This window comes from Otolemur garnettii, unplaced genomic scaffold (assembly GCF_000181295.1).
Source record: "Otolemur garnettii isolate 467f Iridium unplaced genomic scaffold, OtoGar3 scaffold00011, whole genome shotgun sequence".
Taxonomy (NCBI): domain Eukaryota; kingdom Metazoa; phylum Chordata; class Mammalia; order Primates; family Galagidae; genus Otolemur; species Otolemur garnettii.
In genome coordinates, this window is record NW_003852406.1 from 17,483,657 (window position 1) to 17,505,191 (window position 21,535).

Consider the following 21,535-nt stretch of genomic DNA (forward strand, 5'->3'; position numbering starts at 1 on the left):
TGGTCACTTCAATCGTTGGAGGTCATCTCTAAAGCATTGATACCAGGGACTAATTTCATGGAAGACAAGTTTTCCACAGACTAGGGTGAGAAGGAAGAAATGGTTTTGGGATGACTCAAGTACATTACATTTATTGCACACTTTATTATATAATGAAATAATTACGTGTCTAACTCACCATAATGCAGAGCTTTAAGGCCAAACTTAATGTGATTTCAAGTTGGCAGGCATTGAGGCTCAGTGGAAAGCACCGAGGAGTCAGATAAGCCTCAGGAGACCTGGATTCTAGTCCCAAACTTGTAGTCCTGAGCTAGTTTTCCTGCAACTAGATGGTCCCAGCACTAGCATCACCACCTCAGCTCCACCTCAGATCATCAGGCATTGGATTCTCATAAGGAGCACGCAGCCTAGATCCCTCAGATGTGCAGTTTACAGTAGGGTTCACGCTCCTATGAGAATCTAATGCCATAGCTGATCTGACAAGAGGCAGAGCTCAGGTGGTGATGTGAGCAATGGGTGTAAATACAGATGAAGCTTCACTTGCTCACCTCCTGCTGTGTGACCCAATTCCTAAACAGGCCACAGACTGGTACTGGTCCATGTCCCAGGGGCTGGGGACCAAAGCACTAAAGAGGATAGGCCTGGAGTGACTGGAGACAACTCTGGGCTCCACCTCCCGACTCTCCCAAATAAGGAAAGACTGATACAGGACCATTGATTGTCAAAGCAGAAGGGGACCCAGATTGGCTGGTCCCCAGGGTCCCACATGCTGGCCATGGACTAATTACATTGTAAAGAATTCCCCAGAGAGCTTCCTGCATGAAACAAAATAGATTCCTGGGGGGCTGCCAAGATGAGCTTTCTGAATCAGAATATCCAGGGCACAGGCCTCTCTAATTAACTCTGCAGGGATTATAATGGATAGTAACCCTGTCTGGAAACATTTGACATGGTCAAATCTCAATACTTTTCCAGGGGAAATTGAGGCCCAAAGGGGCCTTGAGCCTCACATGAATAGAAATAGCATAAGAAATCCTATCTTCATGGCTCGGTGCCTGTGGCTCAAGGGGCTAAGGTGCCAGCCACATACACCTAAGGTGGTGGGTTCAAATCCAGCCTGGGCCCACCAAACAACAATGACGGCTGCAACCAAAAAAAAAAAAAAAAAAGCCAGGCATTGTGGTGGGTGCATGTGGTCCCAGCTACTTGGGAGGCTGAGGCAAGAGACTCGCTTGAGCCCAGTAGTTGGAGGTTGCTGTGAGCTGTGATGCCACAGCACTCTACCCAGGGAGACAGCTTGAGGCTCTGTCTCAAAACAAAAAAAAAGGAAAAGAAATCCTGTCTTCTGACCTATAGTTCAATGGTCTTTCCATACCAAAATAAGATGCAGGGCTCAAAAGAGGTGCCCATCATTTATTTATTTTAATTTTCTTAATATCAGAGTTACCAATGCACAGACTCAAATACAGATAGTTTTACAAGGCTTGTATGAAAAACAGTTCCTTGCCCAGCTCTGCCTTCTGCCCCTCCCCAGAGGCAACCACTTCCAACTTTATCCAGCTGCTTCTTTTGGTGTTTACTCCCACCCATGGCACTGTTTGCATTTTCATATTAAGTAACATGCATCGCTTTGTTATTTTTACTTGGTTTTAATAATACAGGTAGGATGAATTGCCAGGTCTGGCCCTGGACAGGGATGCACAGGCATTGAGTAGTGCTCAGCAGTCACTGGGCACAGGCCACCAGCTCCTCCAGGGCTTGCTCTCGACGGTTGCCATGTACCAATAGCACCTCTTTGATCCGATCCTGCTGGAAGCCCATGTCACTGAACTGTTCCCAAAGGCGCAGGAACTCCCCTGCCTGGGGAAGAGAAGGGAGGGAGGAGGGCACTAGGGGCTCTGCAAGGGCAGCCTCAGCCCTGGGGAGCCCCCGTCCCAGTGACTGTAGCGCCTAGTCCCAATAAGCTATTGTTCCCCCAGCCAGGGACATGACTCTGGGCAGCACATTCCTCTCCCAAGGAAAGAAGGCCCAGCCTGGCTGTGGGCTCTGTCCCAGCTGTGCTCTGGGGTGGGGGCAGGAAGAAGACACTGCACAGTGTGCCCAGAGCATGTGCAGCTGGAGCTCTCTCTGTGCCCCAGACACAGCCAGGACTCACGGTGCAGCCTCTGCCTTCCTTCCTCTTTTGACCCTGGGGCTTGAAACTTCACCTCCCACCTTCTCTCCTCCTGGGCATGTTGCCCACCCTTCTGTCCCCCTCAGCCTCTGTGAAGAGCTGCTCTGCAAGTTGTACAGGACTCCAAGCATCCAGCAGGCACTTAGAATTTAATATTGGGCACAGCCCTGTATGCATTCTGGATGGGTGGCAAACTCCCTGAGTTCAAGCATCTTTACACTGCCTGTGGCTGCTATCTGGGTGTCTGACAAAGAGTGGGCATTCAGTAATACTTGTGTTGATTTAGTTAAATAAAACAAGCCCCTGCTCCTCTTGGCCTTCTGTCTCTCCTTCCCCCTAAGGGTAAGCAAGCAGACTTTTTCTTGAGAGGCCCACAGACTGGCTCTGCACCCCCATCCCTCTTATGCCCTGGGACCCTGGCAAAAGGCCCTGCTGACCTGGCTCTCAGAGAACTGGAACATCTCCATGGCTTCCTCCACCAGGCCTTCCTCATAGCCCTGATGCAACAGCCGGTCACTGGCGCTGAGGTAGCTGAGAAACTGGGCAGGAAGGGGGCAGAGAGGGAGAGGTGGTGAGAAGAGTGGCAGAGCAGCAGGCGGAGCGGGCACTCCAAGGGCCTGAGCTCAGGGCCAGGCTCACTGGGCAACCCACCTCGTGCCAGGGGGCTACAGAGACCTGTAAGCCAACAGAAGAGGAACAGAGGCCTCTTCTGACAACCTGGGGACAGGTGGACACTGGGTCCTCACCAAGCTAGGGGCTACAATCCAGGAGAAGTCTTATCAGCATGGGATAGAGTGTTCCTGGAACCTAAGTGGGGAGCAGGACAGGCTTCAAAGAAAGGTGTGTCACCTACCACCCCAGGCATTCCTACACACCCGCACCACCCACCCTCCCTGGTGAGCACCCACTTGTATGAAGGTACCTGTTCACCATCCACATTTGTGCACCCCCGCCCCTTCCCCGGTCACATCTGACATATGGGATTCCCTGAGCGCCTATTCTCTGGAAAGGGGTGCAGAGAGGATCCCACAGGGCTGAAAACCTGTTAAAGTCCTCAGGGGCTACTTTACCCTTATAACAAGCTGCCTCCTTGCCAGGACTCAAAGCCCTGCTTACCTGCCCACAGCCTCAGCTCCTCCCTCAGCCCTCCAGGCCTCGCATATGCAGCCCCCTCAGCGAAGCCCAGCCTCTTTCCCCTTCCCTGCCCCTCAGTCCTTGTCCCCTGTGCTTCCCCTGTACAGCACATCTCACTCTGTAATTGCTTCCCTTAAGCTTCTCATCTTTCTCATTCACTAACTTCTCCTTCCACAAGGGAAGGCTTATTTCAGTCTTATTTACCACTGTATCTCCAAGCACCCAGCATGGCAGGTAGAAGAAGCTCAATAAATGTACGCTATGTTTATAAAATGAAGTAAGAACTACATCAAGGAACCCACGGCTTAGTGGGGGAGATAAACCAGATACGGGACAGTATCAGTGCCAGGCACATCAAGGCAGGATTTATAGGCAGTGGGTGCCAAATGAAGTCTCCCGACTGTAAGAATTACGGCTATGTGAGGAGAAGGAACAGGTCAGGTTTCTGCAGACCTTCAGAGCTAGGCTGAAAGCACGGATCATCTAGACTAATCATTTTCTAATTGTTTTAGCTCCTAAACTATTTGCCCAAGCATAAGGAAGCTTCAACAGGAACTGGATAAGATCAGAGATGCTTTGGGAGAAGTGGGGCCAAGGGGCCTGGGAGCCTGGGGTCCAGCACTCCTGCCTGGACATCTAGACCGTGCTCTGAGGATGTTTTGAAAAGTCACTCACCCAAGACCAAGTTAAGGAAGCTGAAGTCCCGGTCAGCAAGGTGGCTTGCTCAGGGTCCCAGAATTAAGGGCCAGGTCAGCCGCCCAACCTCTCAGTTAATACCTTGCCCATTAGTTTTGGTCCCCATCACCAAAACTACTGATGCCTAGGCCTCATAGCTCCCAGGCCATGATAAAAATTGGTCTGGGGGGTAGCCTGGGCATTGGGATTTTTTATAGCTCTCCAGATGATTCTAATGTGTACCAAAGTATCACTGAACAGGGACAACTGACCTCAGCCCATACCACACCAGTCTGGATATCAGAACTATCTGCAGATCTTTTAAAAATATAGTCCCCTGGGCCCACTTCAGATCCACTGCCTGGACCCTTCAGGAGAGGGCCTGGGAGTCTGCATTGGAAAGATTCTGCTGCTTAGCCTTCTGGCAGGAATGAAGGAGTGACAGACAAAGCTTATCTTTTGTGTCTCTTTTCTCTCCCTGACTCTAAGTGCCCTGTCTCCAATACCTGAAGCCCTTCCTCCCCAGCCCAAAAGGATTTACTGCAGTGTGTCCTTCAGTGGGAGAAGGAATCTGAACTTACAGGAGTTATTCAGTTAATAGAATTTCATAGAATGAAAGAAATACTTATTTGGTGGGAGAGGATAGATGAAATCATCCAAAGGCCCCTTGGGTCTACCCCTCAGGCCTGGCACCTGGCTGCCTGCTGGGGAAGAAGATTACCCAGAGATCCAGGGGACCAGCCAGGTGGTTAGTCTACATCTGAAAACATAGTGTTCCCAATGCAGTGAAATCTATGCAGCCCACCCACTGGGAGCCCAGTGCCCTATGTTAACTCTGACTAATCTTCAGACCTCTACCAGATGGTCTGAGACCTCTGCCTTGTCATAGGGCCTGGAGGCACTGAGGAGGCATGTCAGAGCCCACTGTGGACCTGGCCCCTCACAGCCATCTTGGCCAGCTTCTTGGCCAAGGCCCTGGCTTTTCAGTGGCAGCTGAAGGAACGTAAGGGCAACTTTAGATTTGCTCTTAAATCTCATATCAGCCTGGAATGGTGTCCTAGGAGGTTCTCACACAGAAAATGAGAGAAAAAAAGCACTGCACAACCAAGATTCAGAGTTAGGCCAGCCTGGTCGCAACCTTGTTGCTACCATTGACTGGCTATATGAACCTCCCTGGCCTCAGTTTCCTCGGCAGGAAAGTAATAGCAATCCACTGAGTGCTGCAGTTCATGCCGGTAATCCTAGCACTTTGGGAGGCTGAGGCAGGAGGATCTTTTAAGGCCAGAAGTTTTTTTGTTGTTTTTTTTTTTTTTTTTGAGACAGAGCCTCAAGCTGTCCCCCTGGGTAGAGTGCCGTGGCATTACAGCTCACAGCAACCTCCAACTCCTGGGCTCAAGCGAGTCTCCTGCCTCCGCCTCCCAAGTAGCTGGGACCACAGGCGCCCGCCACAACGCCTGGCTATTTTTTGGTTGCAGCCGTCATTGTTGTTTGGCGGGTCGGGCTGGGGATTCGAACCCGCCACCTTAGGTGTACGTGGCTGGCGCCTTAGCCAGTTGAGCTATAGGCGCCGAGCCAAGGCCAGAAGTTTGAGACCAGCCTAGATGATACTGAGACCCCCATTTCTTCAAAAAATTAAAAGATTAGCCAGGACAGCTAAAACATTAGCCAGGACACCATTCAGCAGCCCTTTGGACTGCTTGAGCCCAGGAGTTTGAGGTTGCAGTGAGCTATGATGATGCCATGACACTCTAGCCCTGGCAACAGAGTGAGACCCTGTATCAAAAAAAAAAAAAAAAAAAATTGGCCAGTTACAGTGGCTCATGTCTATAATTCTAGGCTGAGGTAGGTAGATTGCTTGAGCTCAGCTCAGGAGTTCAAGACCAGCTTGAGCAAAAGCGAGATCTCATCTCTACTAAAAATAGGAAAACTAGCCAGGTGTTATGGTAGGCCCCTATAGTCCCAGCTACTCAGGAGGTCGAGGCAAGAGGATAGATTGAGCCCAGGAGTTTGAGGTTGCTGTGAGCTATGACACCACAGCATTGTAGCCTGGGCAACAGATGAGATTCTGTCTCAAAAAATAATTTTTTAAAAAGTAATATTAACCTTGCATAATTGAGAAGACCTAATTGTAGAGTCTCATATTGAGGGACTGGTGTGGAAAAACTGTATAATAAATGTTAGCAACCCCTCCCCCACTCATTTTAGTCACATGGGGGTCACTATGTTGGAAGTTTTCCTTTAAAACGGGGCATGAGCCATGAACCCAGAGTAGAGCAGAGGAAGGAGTGGGTGGGTAAAGGGGCCAGGTACACTTCTCTACCTCACCCCAACCTGGAAGCAACACATCCTGCTTTTGGCTCCAGTTTCAAGGTCATTCTCCTTCTGCCATTCCTCCCCCAAGAGCAGGAGCTCTGGACCTTAGGGACCCACCATTCAGCAGTCATCAGTGATTATGGAGAAGATATACAGCCCTTTGATGGTGGTAAGGACAGAAGAAAGAGGAATAAATGCTGGCTACCCTGGGACTCTTTCCAACCACAAAGAGTTCTGATGTTTAGAAAACACCACAACGGGGATGTTACATTCAGGTGGAGTGACGGGAGTGCAGGTAATGGCATTCAGTGTCACCTCCAAACCCCTCTGCTTACAGTCCTCTCATGCCTTCCTTTTGCCTACTGGGACATTTATCGAATTGTCAGCTCAGCCTTCAAGACACCTTCGGTCTGGCCCTCCAATTCCTCTTGTCTCATTTCCCCCTAGCCTGCCTCATGCATCTTCTCCTCCAGCAAGATTGGTCAGATCAGGGGCTCCTAAATACTTCCTTCCTGCCTCCACCCCTTTGTTCACACTGTCCCTCTTGCCTGGAATATCTCTTCTTCCTTCAAAGTCAGATTTTATATATTCCTGAAGTCCAGCTCCATGCTTGCCACTTCCAAAAGCTCTTTCTTTGCTTTGCTTTGCTTTTTTATCCAGCTGCAGGAATGTGGTTAATGAAGCCTTTCTTGATCACTAGAACCTCCTTGTAGTAAATTGAGAATGATCATGAATTATTTGAAGTCCCTGCCATCAAGAGGTGGAGTCTATTTTTCTGCCTTTTAAATCTGGAAGCCAAGCAAATGACTGTAGTGGTGAACCCTGTAATCCCAGATACTTAAGAGGTCGAGTGGGGAGATCTTTTGAGCCCATGTGTTCAAGACCAGCCTGAACAACATAATAAGGCTTGTCTCTTTAAAAAATAAATAAATCTGGGATGGTCTAAAACCTGCTTTGACCAGTAGAATAGGGTGAAAGTGACTACATAATTTTAGCCTAGGCTTCAAGAGGCCTTGCAGGTTTCACTCTTGCATGCTTGGAACTAAACAGGCTAGTTTGTTGGAGATACATGGCCCAGCTGATAAGTGTTACCAGCCACCAGACTTCAAGTAAGGTCATCTTAGACCATTTAACCCCAATGGAGTCACCAAACTGTACTCACATTAGAGGTGAGATAAGCTCTAGTTTCAAGGTTACCTAGCTGAGCCAACCCCCAAACTGCCAATTGAGAGAATCATGAGCAAAAAGTGGTTGTTGTATTAAGTTACTAAGTTTTGGGGGTAGTTTATTATACAGCAATAGATGACAAAAATAACCCTATAGCATCCGTACCCCTACTGCTTCTCAACATCTTGTCAGCAATGCCTTTTAAAAGGCATTTTGGGGTTCCTCACTCCCCTGCAGATATGCCAACATTTTTGGCTTACATTGGGGGAAGAAGTCTGCTTTCAAATATTGGAGTGGCTTAGAGTGCTACCCTTTTAGGCCATCTTGAGTGTCCACCATTCTTCCAGTAAACTCTTTGAGAATAGAACCTGGTAGGCTCTGTAATATACTTTCCATATACACATTTATTTAAAGACTTGTTGCTTCAAATGCTGAGAGAGCTGGGAGATACCCTTCAGAGATTTCCTTAACTCCAGACATCCGCTTCTCCCATGCAATACCTTGTTGAGGCAAGGGTCTGACCATCTCAGCCCACCCAGGACAACTCTAAAGGGCCAGAGATGTTCCAGAGCTGTGGAGGTGGCTGATGCTATCGCTGGGCCTGCGTTACTGCTCAGCATTTCCCTCTACCTACTCCTGCTTTATCCCATCCCCTCCACAGGAGTTGATCCCAAGGAACTCCTTACTAAATACCCTGTATGCCAAACTCCATCTGAATCTGTTTTCTGGGGACCCAACCTACAACACTGATTTGTATGTACCTTGGTTCTTTCAATATCTCCTAGCTGTATATAAATACGCAGGAAATACCCAATAAATATTCTTGATTAGATGGGTGGATGGGTAAATGAAATGGGAAAAAGATGGATGTGGGTCTGAATAAAACTATTCAATGAGGGAAGTGGTTAGAGTGGCACCATCCAATATGGCAGCTACTAGCCACATGTAGTTATTTGAATTTGAATTTAAATCAATTAAAATTAAATAAAATATAAATTCAGTTTCCCAATCACACTGGCCACATTCCTAGTAACCACACATGGCGAGAGGCCACTGTTTTGGACAGCATAGATATAAAATATTTATCTCATAACAGAAAGTTCTATTGGGCAGTTCTGGAGAGATTTTTGGCTTTTCAAAGCTCCAGTCCCCCTGTATCTGGGGCAGGGTTCAGGACAAGAGTAGAATACCAATACTAATCAAGTGGGCATTCCTGATAAAAAAAAAAAAAAAGTCCTGCTGGGGAGGAAGTATTTGGGTCCAGAAATTTACAAACCCTAATGATTAAGGCCAGGCTGAGGTTCTCCCTCTAAGAGAAGAAAACAAAACTTCCAGTTAAAGATGAAAACCATATGGCCACTTACTTGGCTCCAGCTTCACAGCCTCTTGGCTCTGGGTCCCCCACTCACCTGGCTCAAGCTCTGTCTCCCTGTCTTCTGCAGAGCCACAATGGCCCTTCGCAGGGGATATCCCAGGGCCACCACTGGCCCAATGAGGTCTTGCTCCTCCTGGCTCAGGGCCGACAGCAGGTCAGCTGCAGTGTCAGGTTGTGATCTGTTTGTGTTGACAGGCTGGGGTGCCTCCCCTAGAGGTGGCAGGCAGGTGTACGGGCTGAGGTACTGAAATTCAGACAGGCTGACATGTCAGTTACTATAGGAGGGGAAACCCAGTTGGGCTGGACGTTTTAAAAGGTAGCTTTGCGTACCCCTTTCTACACGGAGTAAGGAGCTGATATTGTGGAGGGTTGGAGGGGTGTAGACCCTGATCTCCACTGTTACTCAGTTTACTCATCTACAGAATTAAGGCAACCACAGAAGCTCACAGAAGCTACCTCACAGGACTGATAAGGTCCCACACCCACTCAGCCAACTCTATTTGTCCTGGGTTTTGACCCTCTCTCTTCCAATAGTGTCTGGCAGGAAATAACTGTGCTGTGACATTCCTTTACCCAGTCTCCCACTCACTCAGCCTACAGCAAACCTCACCCAACGGGACTCTTAATCTAGTTCAGTAGCTTTCATTAATCCAACAGACATTCTTGAGCACCCCCTATAGGTCAAGTCTGCTGAGGGGGTGCTCTGGAAACAAACATAAATTGCAATCCAATCCCTAAAAGAACTCAAGTTCCATTGGAAGAGACAGACTGGAAAATGACAATACTAGTCACAGGCGTCCTAATAGAGGCAAGGGACGTACCGAGGGAAACAGAGGTAATGGGGGCGTCTGAACAGGGATTATTTCAGGCAAAGGTCTGCAGGAAGGACAGAAGGGCGGGCCACAGTCCTCACCGCGACTGTGGGCTTGTGGCTCCGCAGCGGAGGCATGGCCCCGGCCGTGGAGGGCCTTGGGGGCGGCTCTGAGGCGCTGGGGAGCTGGGGAGCGGGCCCCGGTGGTGGCAGTGTGGGCCCGGAGCACAGGCTCAGCGCTCGGTGACGGCGGAAGCAGTGCAGGAGCGCGCGGGGACTGGCAGCCAGCCTGCCCTCGGAGAGCCGCCGCCGCGCCCCCGCCAGCTCCGACCTCACGCTGCGCAGCACGTCCAGTGAGCACAGGCGATGGCCCGGGCCACCACCCGCGGGGGAGCCGGGGTCGGGGCTGCAGGAGCCCGGCTCTTCCTCGCTGGCAGAGGAGCCTTCTTCATTCGCATCGTCGTCGTCGTCCTGCTCCTCGTCTGGCCACTCCTGGGGTCCGGCTTCTGGGTCTTTGATAGTAACAGGAGCAGGCGCCAGCTGGTATTCGGGACTGACCAGCAAGAGCCAGGCCGGAGGGGCCGATGAGATTCCCAGGTCACCGCACTGGTACGGGCAGGATCCCCGGACGGCGGCCTCCACCCAGAAAAGCGCCCTCCTCTCCAGGCTGAAGTCATGCTGCGGAGAGAAGGTGACGAAGATTTGGGGAACCCTGTTCAGCGGGCAACTCCACAGGTCTGGACAACTTCCGATTCTGAACCCTGGGCATCCGTCACAGCCCAGGGCTGCCACCACCCCTTGGTTTTAGCTAGTCCTGTGGCCCATTGGTATCAAAAACAGTTAATGGCAAACTCTGGAGAGAAATTAGTAAATGTTATGAAATCTAGTGAAATCCAATATCTAAATCCCTTGCCATTCAGCGTGTGGTTGAACAATAAACAGCTGCTTAAAAATATTCTTCAATGAAACTAGTTACTTAGTGAAGACGCTTTCACCTGACTCCAGCACCTTTGCCATTGGACAGTCAGTCCTGGACATCTGTCCAGGCAGACAAACCTATGAGTAATACCTGTCCCCATACCCTTTGCTGCCATCTGAGGTTACTTTAGGGCCCAGGAAATGTGATAATTGCTAATCATTGTTGAACTCTACTTAGTTTGTTCTAGTGTCATCCCTATTTACAGATTATGCAAATGAGGCTCAGAAAATTTAATTTGCTGGACAGGCTGGTGGTGGGTGGCTGAGCTGGTCTTCCTCTGTCCACACTACTACTTTCGCCACTAATATCAGGCCACCTAAAAAAGCAATCTGGAATCCACATAATCTAACTTGAGAGTTTATACAATGAAGCAAAAATAAAATATTCTTGTTTCCTACTTTAAAATGAAGAACAGAAAACACAAAACTCCATTGAAAATATTTTTAAAAATTTAAAGGCAATTTGCTCTACCATGGCCAGCTAAAGAGAGAGATGCTCTGAGAACTGGCGTTTGGGGTGAGGGACAGGTAGGCAAAGACAGATATGGACACTCAGACACTTAGATCATAGGCACTGGCCCCTCTCACCCCTGATCCTGCCTGGGAGAGAGGAGCATACAGTGGCTGCTCCAGTGTGCCTCCCTGACCTCAGTGTCTTGTTCCTCTCTGTATCTTCAAGGCCCAGGGCAGGCGTGGCACAGAGTGAACGTTTTCTAACATGTACAGAACAAATGGCTACAGAAAGAGACTGGAGCAAACATAGGTGGTCTGGGAAGTACAGAGGAGGGGAAAAGACAATCTCAGAACTAATAAGGCATACCTGGAGAGAAAGAGCCCAAGGAAAAAAAGAGACATTCAGTGGGTCTCAGAAGGACAAAAGGATACGACTCAATAAAATACCAACACTTGATTTTGGAACTATGCAAGATGATTCTAAAGTTCATGCGAAAAACAAGGATAGCTAGAAAAACTCGGGGGACAGAAGAATAAATAAGGGTAGGTGGCTCTTAGCTGTTAAAATATATTATAAATCCTCAATAATTTAAACTAGGGTACTGGCATAGGCAGATTAAAGGCACATAATAGAAAGTCCAGAAATAGACCTTAGTATATGGGAATTTAGTATATAATAAAGGTAGCATCCCAAGAAATAGGAAAAGAAATAACCAGTCAATAAATAATGTTAGCTAGCTAGAAAGAAATGTTGGATCCGTTCTCACACTATCCAAGGCGGAATTCCAAAAGGATAAAAACTTTAAATATATGATGTGAAACCATGAAAGTGCTAGGAAAAAACAAGAGAGAGATCCTTTATAATCTCAGATGGACAAAGCCTTTCTCACCTTGGATCAAAATCCAGAAGCCATTTTTTTTGAGACAGAGCCCCAAGCTGCCCCCCTGGGTAGAGTGCCATGGCATCACAGCTCACAGCAACCTCCAACTCCTGGGCTCAAGCAAGTCTCCTGCCTCCGCCTCCCAAGTAGCTGGGACCACAGGTGCCCGCCACAACGCCTGGCTATTTTTTGGTTGCAGCCATCATTGTTGCTTGGCGGGCCCAGGCTGGATTCGAACCCGCCAGCTCAGGTGTATGTGGTTAGCACCTTAGCCACTTGAGCTACAGGCGCTGAACCCAGAAGCCATTTTTTTAAAAAAAGATAATTTTACTACTACTACTACTACCACACACACACACACACACACACACACGGTCTGTTTCATACGGTCTCTGGCAGGGCAAATACACCCCATAAGGTCAAAAGACAAGTACAAACAAAAGATTGACAAACTAACACTCATATCTCAAAGGACTAACTTCACTAATATAGAGAGTGCTGAGAAATAGATAAGAAGAAAACCTACAGCTCAACAGAAAAATGGGCAAAAGTATGGCAGTCCACAGAAAAGAAAATACAAATGGCTCTCAAACATGTGAAAAACTGCTGAACCTCACTCATCAGAAAAGAAAGGCAAATTAAAACTACACTGATCCTGAATGAAGGACCAGAGATAGTAAGAGAAACATAAAAAAGGAAAAAAGAAAATAGAAAAAAATTATAAAAAAGAACAACAAAGAAAACAACCTACCCAGAGGTTGTCTACCATTTGCCCATCTTTGTCTAGTCCTGTGGTTCTCAACCTTCCTAATGCCATGACCCTTTAATATAGTTCCTCATGTTGCTACTAGCAACGAAAATAATTTTATGGTTGGGGGTCACAATAACATGAGGAACTGTATTAAAGGGTCGCAGCATTAGGAAGGTTGAGAAACACTGGTCTAGTCTGATGATCCTTTGTTAGGGAGTCTGGGAGGAAAAGGCCCTCTTGTAACACTGGTTGGAATGTAAATCAGTATAGTCAATAGAGGGCAATTTGGCAATGTACTCAAACAAATTCAAAAGGACATTAGCATATGGTCATTAGTTCCCTGCAGCATTATTTGTTATGTCAAGACTGGGAACAACAGGAATGTCCATCAAGAGGGTACTAGTTCAATAAAGTATTATATGTATATCAATATAATACAATACTAAGCAGTGAAAAAAACTTGAAACTGCTTTCTATGTACTGATATAAAAAGATCTTAAAATACATTAAGTAAAAAAATCAAGAACTGTATATAAAATATTATCTTTTATGTAAAAAAGGAGGAAATGGTTGTATTTGATTATATATACACATAAGAATCCCTGTAGGGCAGCACCTGTGGCTCAAAAGGGTAGGGCGCCGGCCCCATATGCCAGAGGTGTCAGGTTCAAACCCAGCCCCAGCCAAAACAACTGCAAAAAAAAAAAAAAAAAAAAGAATCTCTGGAAGAATATATTAAAAATAAATAACAGAGATCACCAGTGAGGGGGTGGAGGTGGGGAACATAGTGGATGGGAAGATATCAGGAGGAGGCTTTTCACTCAACCAAGAGGAGGCAAATTGCCTGTGGGACAAACTACCCTTACCCTGTTTTTGTAAATAAAGTTTTATTAGAACACAGCCATAACCACCCATTGTGGTCATATTGTCTATGTCTCTTTCTCCCCACCTTACTCTCCCTCTCTAATGGGAGAGTTAAGCCATCACTACAGAGTTTTTTACCATTTAGACCTTAACTAAAAATGTTTGTTAATTCCTTCTCTAAACCATTTTGAGATATATACATGTGTTTTGTTTTGTTTTGTTGTTTTTGGCCGGGGCTGGGTTTGAACCCATCACCTCTGGCATATGGGGCTAGTGCCCTACTCCTTTGAGCCACAGGCATGCCCACATGCTGACCCTGGCTCTGCCCCTATACATGTGTTTTATATTATGTTTTATATATATATATATGTATATATATATGTATTATGTATGCTATATATATGTTTTAAACACGTGAATGTATTTCTATCTAAAAAGTCAAATTTATGGCTCGGTGACTGTAGCCCAGTGGTTACAGTGCCAGCCACATACACCGAGGGTGGCAGGTTCGAACCCGGCCCAGGCCAGCTAAACAACTGCAACCAAAAAATAGCTGGGCATTGTGGTGGGCGCTTGTAGTTGCAGCTACTTGGGAGGCTGAGGCAAGAAAATCACTTAAGCCCAAGATTTTGAGGTTGCTGTGAACAACACCAAACACTCTACCAAGGGCCACATAGTGAGACTCTGGGAAGGCAACAGAGCGGAGGTAATGAACTCCAGCTTTGGGCTTTGACAAACTAGTGCTGGAATCCTGTGTCTGTGTCATTCCTAAGCCATGTAGTCCTGTGGGTCACTTGGGTGGGAGCTTTGGTTTCCTGTGCTATGGTATAGGAATACTTAGTAAAAAGAGCGTCATAAAAAAGAGAGAACAAATGTATGCCGAGCACCTAGCACAGGCCTGTGCCATAGCGGGTAATAAATGGTAACTGTTGTTTTTCCCTTTAGGCTAGGGTGACCAGACGTCCCAATTTTGGCAGGACAGTCCCGCTTTTCAACGATTTGTCCCGTGTCCCGCAGCGTTTTAAAAAAGTCCCGATTTTTGGAAAGAATGCACGAATGGGCTGGAGAACAAGAAGGGAATATGCGGTTTTCGGCCGCCATATGGCTATTTCGCCAGAATATGAGTTTTATATTATTTTTGTTAATTTTATAATGTTAAACTGTAATAAATAATTGCTGAGAAGTGATTATCAAGAACTGCTTATCAAAGTTTGCATTGTTGTCAGGCCCTGCCCTGCCCTGCCCGGGCCCCTGCCCCGCGCCCCTGCTCGGCCCCGCTCCACCACCCCCCATGTTGTCCAGCCTTACAGATGTTAAAATCTGGTCACCCTACTTCAGGCCACTGTATGTTCATCTGACAATCTAATTACCATCTTTAATGTTGTTGCTATGAGGTATTATCTTTCAAGTTCCAAATGCTAGAATACATCCTGATGAATTTAGAAGATTTACCAGAGAAGGCTGTAAATCATACCTGGAGTCTTTTCTATTTGTTGGTTTGGCCCAGCACTGAAAGAAGTGGAGGCCTAGGAAGGGAAATAGGCTTAAGGGACAGAGCCAGGGTCAGCATGTGGGCATAGCCTTGGCATCAGGGTGCCTATTTCTGCTTCTAGGAGAGGCAACCTTCAGAATAACCTCTTAAGTGTGGCTTGAGCTCAGCAGGGAGGGAAAAGCTGTGATAATCCACCCCTACTGCCGGCTTAGTAAAGTAGCTCCTCTTCTGTGCCAGAATGAGAGCCCACAGCACAGGCTACCAGAGGAGAGTGAGAGCTCCTGCCCTAGAGCGTGGGCCCCAAAACATTGTGCTCTGAGCTTTACAAAGCTTTTTTTCAGTTCTGGAAACCTTTGACCAAGTGTAACTCTGTGGTCTCTAGAGGAAGCAAAACCTGGTCTCCTGCACCACTGGCTACTCAAGCCCCTCTACATACCCCTCCCAGGTCTCTCCTTCCAGCTGTCTGTTTTCTGCTTCTGACTTCTGACTTCCCGGTACCCGCTTCTTCACTTCCCCCCCTTTTTTTCCTTGCCTTCAAACCTTACCTGCCTTGTGTCTCTCATATTCTGAGTCCTACTCTTAGCTAACATGAAATGATGTGGTGTCAGGAACTGAGTTTTAGTCTTGTCACTGCCACTAACTTTATTTTTTTGAGACAGAGCTGGTAGAGTGCTGTGACATCACAGCTCACAGCAACCTCCAACTCCTGGGGTTAAGCGATTCTCGTGCCTCAGCCTCCCAATTAGCTGCGACTACAGGCACCCACCACAACGCCCAGCTATTTTTTGGTTGTAGTTGTCATTGTTGGTTGGCAGGCCCAGGCTGGATTCGAACCTTCCAGCTCTGGTGTATGTGGCTGGCACCTTAGCCACTTGAGCTATAGGCACCGAGCCATTGCCACTAACTTTAGAAAATCATTTCTCTTCTGTGTACCTCAGGTTCCTTATAGGCAAAATGAATGAGAGTCAAACCAGATTCTCACATTTTTTTCTATGAAAAAATTTCTATGAAATAGCTTGGAGATAGTGGAGATTAAATACATAAGAGTTTGAGGACCCAGCCACAGGGGGCCAACACCAGCTCCAGTTCTTTGCAATCTTGTTCTCTGCTTTTTTAAAAATTCATGCAAATTTTGCATCCTGTCCCATGGTATATAAATGAAATAGCCGCCCACCCCAAATCTTCAGGTAAACTTGACCCTCCAGGAAGTTTAATTACTTGTATTCTAAGGTCACTCATGATAAATGACATGCCCATGGAATATGTATATCCCAGTGGGTGGGCCCCAGAAGGCATGGGGTACATCAAGACTACCTCCAGGGCAGATGGGCTATGGGTCATGGAATAGTAATCCCTTCTAATGTATCTTAGCCCAAAGTAGTAATTCTAATGGTGAAATTTTAGACTTGGCAGCAGGCTGATAGGAAGAAAGGAATTGGAGCATCCTTGCAATGACTTTCAGTCACTTCACATAAGCAGCCTCCCAATTATCCTAGGCTTAAAAACAAGACCCACTGAACAATCCTCATCATCCAGCCACCAGCCTTCTCCACAGAACACATTTTCCTCTATTATTTCCAAACTCCATAGACTATACAATATCAGGCCTAGGAAATCAAAGAACAAGAACCCCTGGGGCTCAGCCTGAGAGCCACAGACCCAGGAGGTAGACAGAGACACACTTACCATAGAACCCAGCAGAAGCTCCCTGCAGGCCGGGACACTGAGTTCTGGCTCAGGGAGAAGCTCCGTGTCTATCACAAAGCCATTGGGCACCTTGAAGGGAACACCGTCGAGGGCATTCATTCTGTCAGAGGACTGGAGATAGATGGCTGAGCAGGCCTGGGGTAGGATGCCTGGCTGCAAGAAGAGATTGTCAAGTTCTGAGGATCAGGCTCAGGCCTCAAATGGCCTCACTGCTGTTCTGTGTGTTTACTTAGCTGAGCCCCAAACAGGTGGAAAGGAAAGGTGAGGTGGCCAGGACTGCATAAGGGAGAAAATTAATAAAAACCAGAGCATTCACACTGACAGAAATCGACAGTTTCATTGTTTTCCAAAGTGTCCACAGCACTTGTCCTAAAGTATCTCATCAAAAGAGTTGTCACCCAAATATTTAAGAAATAAATAACATTGGCGGTGCCTGTAGCTCAGTGGGTAGGGCGCTAGCCACATACACCAAGGCTGGTGGGTTCAAATCTGGCCCACGCCAGCTAAAGCAACAGTGACAACTACAACAGAAAAATAGCCGGGCATTGTGGTAGGCACCTGTAGTCCCAGCTGCTTGGGAGGCTGAGGCAGGAGAATCACTTAAACCCAAGAGTTGGAGGTTGCTGTGAGCTGTGACCCACGGCACTCTACTAGGGTGACAGGTTGAGACTCTGTCTCAAAAAAAAAAAAAAAGGAAAGAAAGAAATAACACCAATGTATATAATCTCTTCCAGAGAAGAAGAAAATAAGGAATATTTCCTTTCTTCCTTCCTTCCTCTCTCCCTCCCTTTCTTTCTTTCTGTTTCTTTTTGAGATAGGATCTTACTCTAAGTCTAGTTGCCCAGACTGGAGTGCAGTAGTATGATCATAGTTCATAGATCATAGATCAAACCACTGGGTTCAAGGGATCTTCCCACCTTATTATCCTGCAGAAGCTCAGACTGCAGATGTACACCACCATATCTGGCTTAATTAATTAATTTAGATAGGGTCTTCCTCTGTTGTACAGGCTAGAGTACCATATTGTTAGCCTAGCTCACAGCAACCTCAAACTCCTGAGTTCAAGTGAGCCTCCTGTCTTAGCCTTCTGAGTAGTTGGGACAGGTGCCTCCTAGTTAATTTTTCTATTTTTAGTAGAGATAAGGTCTTGTTCTTTTTTTTTTTTTTTTTTTTTTGAGACAGAGCCTCAAGCTATCCCCCTGGGTAGAGTGCCATGGCATCACACTCACAGCAACCTCCAACTCTGGGGCTCAAGCAAGTCTCCTGTCTCAGCCTCCCATGTAGCTGGGACTACAGGCGCCTGCCACCATGCCTGGCCATTTTTTTGTTGCAGCCATCATTGTTGTTTGGCAGGCCCAGGCTGGGGATTTGAACTCGCCACCTTAGGTGTATGTGGCTGGCGCCTTAGCCGCTTGAGCCACAGGCGCCGAGCCTAAGGTCTTGTTCTTACTTAGGCTGGTGTCAAACTCCTGAGCTCAAGAGATCCACCTGACTCAGCTTCCTAAAGTGCTAGTATTACAGGCATTAGCCATCATGCCTGGCCACATCCAGATAATTAAATGGGATCTTGCTATGCTGCCTAGGCTGATCTTGAACCCTTGGTCTCAAGTGATCCTCCAGCTTCAGCCTTCCAGAGTGTGAGCCTCTATGCCCAGCCTGGAATACTTTCTAACTTTTTGGATTTTAGTATAACCTTGATACCAAACTTTGTAAGAAAATTAGAAGCCAATCTCTTGTGAACATAGATGCAAAAATATTAACAAAAATAATTATGGCTTGTCCCGTCCTGCGGGACACGGTTATTCGTGGGGCGAGGGGGACCCAGCCTGAAAGAGAAATGGGCGAGAGAAAGAGGAAGCGAGACCAAGCAGATTTCTTGTCAAGGTCTGATTTAATGGAGGTAACAGGTCAGTTTTTAAGCACTCAGAGAAGACAAGGGGTGGGGTAGAGGAATGCGGGAGGTAGAGCTTGCATCAATCTCCTGCTGGGAATGTAAACGATGTGTCTGAAACATTTTATGGCTTCTCTGGGAAGAACAGCTCCTTGTCTGATAAGGGAAAAGCAGCTCCTTATCTGATAAAAGTTAGCACACTTTTGGGGGTGGGGATGGGCGGCCATCTGGCGTCATTTGGCTCCTGACAATGGCTCATGCCTGTAATTCCAGGTCTTCAGGAGGCCAGGACAGGAGGCTTGAGGCCAGAAGTTTGAGACCAGCCTGGGCAACAAGATTCTGTCTCTAAAAAAATTTAAAAAATAAACTGGGCATGGTGGCACACACCTGTGGTTCCAGCTACTCAGGAGACTGAAGCAGGATGATTGGCTGAGCCCAGAAGTTCAAGGTTGCTGTGAGATATGATTGCACTCCAGCCCAGGCAAAAATAAATAATAATTACCTAAGAATAATAATAATAATTATTATGGATGGAATAATACAACCCTGACAAGCTGACTTTATTCTGGGAATGACAGTTTGGCTTAACACTCCAAACTCAGTCAATAGGAATAAAGATAAATATCAGTAGAATAAAAATGAAAAATTATATAGTTATATTAATACATGTCCATAGATATATAAAAGCACTTAATGAAGTAAAATGTCTACTTGTGACTTTAAGAAACAATAAACAAACCCTTTTGGCAAACTAGGAATACAAGAGAATTTCCTTAACCTATGAAAAAGTGTCTCTAAAAGTTCTATAGCAAACATCCCAGTTAAATGAAATAGTGAAAGATATTCCCAAGATTGGAAATGAGACAATGATATTCCTGTCATGTCTTCTGTTCAACATTGCACTGGAGGTACTGGCCTGTGCTAAAAGGGCAGGAAAATAAAAATAAAGATTGGAAAGAACAGATAAAACAACTATTTATAGATGACATAATTATATATGAAGAAAATCCAAAAGAATCTATGAATAAAAACTCTTAGAATTAGTAAGGTAATTTGGTAAAGTCATTGGATACGAGATCAATATTAAAAATCAATTATAGCTCTCTATATAAATGATAAACCTTACAAATATATCCAATATATCCTCTAAAAATCTCATTAGATATTGAAATTTTAAAAAGATACGGGGGTGCCGTAGCTCATTGATTAGGGTGATGGCCGTATGCTCCAGGGCTGGTGGGTTCAAACCCAGCCCAGGCCTGCTAAACAACAACAAAATAGCCAGGCATTGTGGCAGACACCTATAGTCCCAGCTACTCGGGAGGCTGAGGCAAGAGAATCGCTTGAGCCCAAGACTTTGAGGTTGCTGTGAGCTATGATGCCACAGTACTCTGCTGAGGGTGACAAAGTGAGACTCTGTCTCAAAAAAAAAAAAAAGATGTTGTTTATATCGGCACATATATGGGACTTAATCTACACAAGATGTATAAGACCTCTACACAGAAAACTGTAAAACATTAGATTAAATGGAGAAACATACTATGTTCAAGGATTTTGTAAAATTCAGTATTTTCTATTTCAGATTAATATGAGGGTACAATTAAGTTATAATGTTTGCACTTGTTAGGTAGAGTCCCTGTTGTAGTTGTGTCCTGCACCCAAGAGGTGTACTGTATACCCTTACATTGTGCCCCTAAATGGGAGCATAACAAGCCCTGGCTCTCCCCATCACTAATTGAATTGAGTTTTTGTCTTGTGTGGCATGTATTAGGTCATCTATTGGCTTCATGTTAGGATTGAGTACATTGAATATACTGTATACCCTTACATTGTGCCCCTAAATGGGAGCATAACAAGCCCTGGCTCTCCCCATCACTAATTGAATTGAGTTTTTGTCTTGTGTGGCATGTATTAGGTCATCTATTGGCTTCATGTTAGGATTGAGTACATTGAATACTTACTTTTCCATTCTTGTGATACCTTACGAAGATGTAAAACTCAATATTTTAAATATATCAATTCTCCCCAAATAGATTTATATTATAGCTCTCGTGAATTAAAATTCCATCACGTTTTTGGGACATAAATTGCCAAGCTAATTCTAAAATTCAATGAAATGCAAAAGGTCAAGAAAAGCCAAGACACTCAAAGAAGCAACATAGTGAGACTTAGATTGCCAGATATCAAGACTTACTCTAAAGTTACTGGAATTAGGAGAGTGTGGTAGTGACATAAAGACTTATAAAAAGACCAACAGAACAGAAAAGAAAGTCCAAAAAGATCCACGCATACAGGGATCCTTGATTTGTAACAAAATTGGCCCTGCAGAGTAGTAGGAAAGGGAAGATCTTTTCAATAAATGGTACTGAATCAATTGGATATCCACCAAGGGAAAAAAGACCTTGATCTTTACCTCACATCATACACAAAATATCGATTCCAAGCAGACTATAGATCTAAATATGAAAGGTATGAAAGGTAAAATAAGCCTGAAGATAAAATAAGAGATTGCATTCATGGCTTTTGATTAGGCAAACATTTCTTAAGTTTCAAAATGGACTAACCATGAAGGAAAATTCTGATAAACTGTATTATATTAAAGGTAAGAGCTTCCATTCATTAGAAGACACCATTAAGAGTAAAACAAAACTCAGAGCAGTGCCTGTGGCTCAGTGAGTAGAGCACCGGCCCCATATACCAAGGTTGGCAGGATCAAACCCAGCCCCAGCCAATCTGCAACAAAAAAATAGCTGGGAGTTATAGTGGGCGCCGATAGTCCCAGCTACTCAGGAGGCTGAGGCAAGAGAATTGCCTAAGCTCAAGAGCTGGAGGTTGCTGTGAGCTGTGATGCCACAGCACTCTGCCAAGGG

At 46.0% G+C, this 21,535-nt stretch overlaps 1 protein-coding gene across 1 annotated transcript; it reads right to left on the minus strand.

Moving 5' to 3' along the window:
• Positions 1–1,629: 1,629 nt before the first annotated feature.
• On the minus strand, positions 1,630–16,873 carry UBAP1L (ubiquitin associated protein 1 like). The gene is made up of 5 exons (XM_003784428.3): positions 16,754–16,873; positions 9,751–10,326; positions 8,872–9,081; positions 2,611–2,712; positions 1,630–1,860 (listed from the first exon to the last, which is right to left on the minus strand). Exons 1-5 carry the CDS (start codon positions 16,871–16,873, stop codon positions 1,726–1,728), a joined length of 1,143 nt encoding a protein of 380 aa, XP_003784476.1. The 3' UTR covers positions 1,630–1,725.
• Between the last annotated feature and the right edge of the window lie 4,662 nt (positions 16,874–21,535).

What these genes read in the sequence shown, in the direction of transcription:
- UBAP1L (XM_003784428.3), bottom strand. Translation starts at nt 16,873, where the DNA reads ATGAATGCCCTCGACGGTGTTCCCTTCAAGGTGCCCAATGGCTTTGTG. An exon ending in GCCACAAGCCCACAGTCGCG is followed by an intron (nt 9,082 to 9,750) that starts GTGAGGACTGTG and finishes TCTGAATTTCAG; the next exon opens with TACCTCAGCCCGTACACCTG. An exon ending in GGAGACAGAGCTTGAGCCAG is followed by an intron (nt 2,713 to 8,871) that starts GTGAGTGGGGGA and finishes CTTCCTGCCCAG; the next exon opens with TTTCTCAGCTACCTCAGCGC.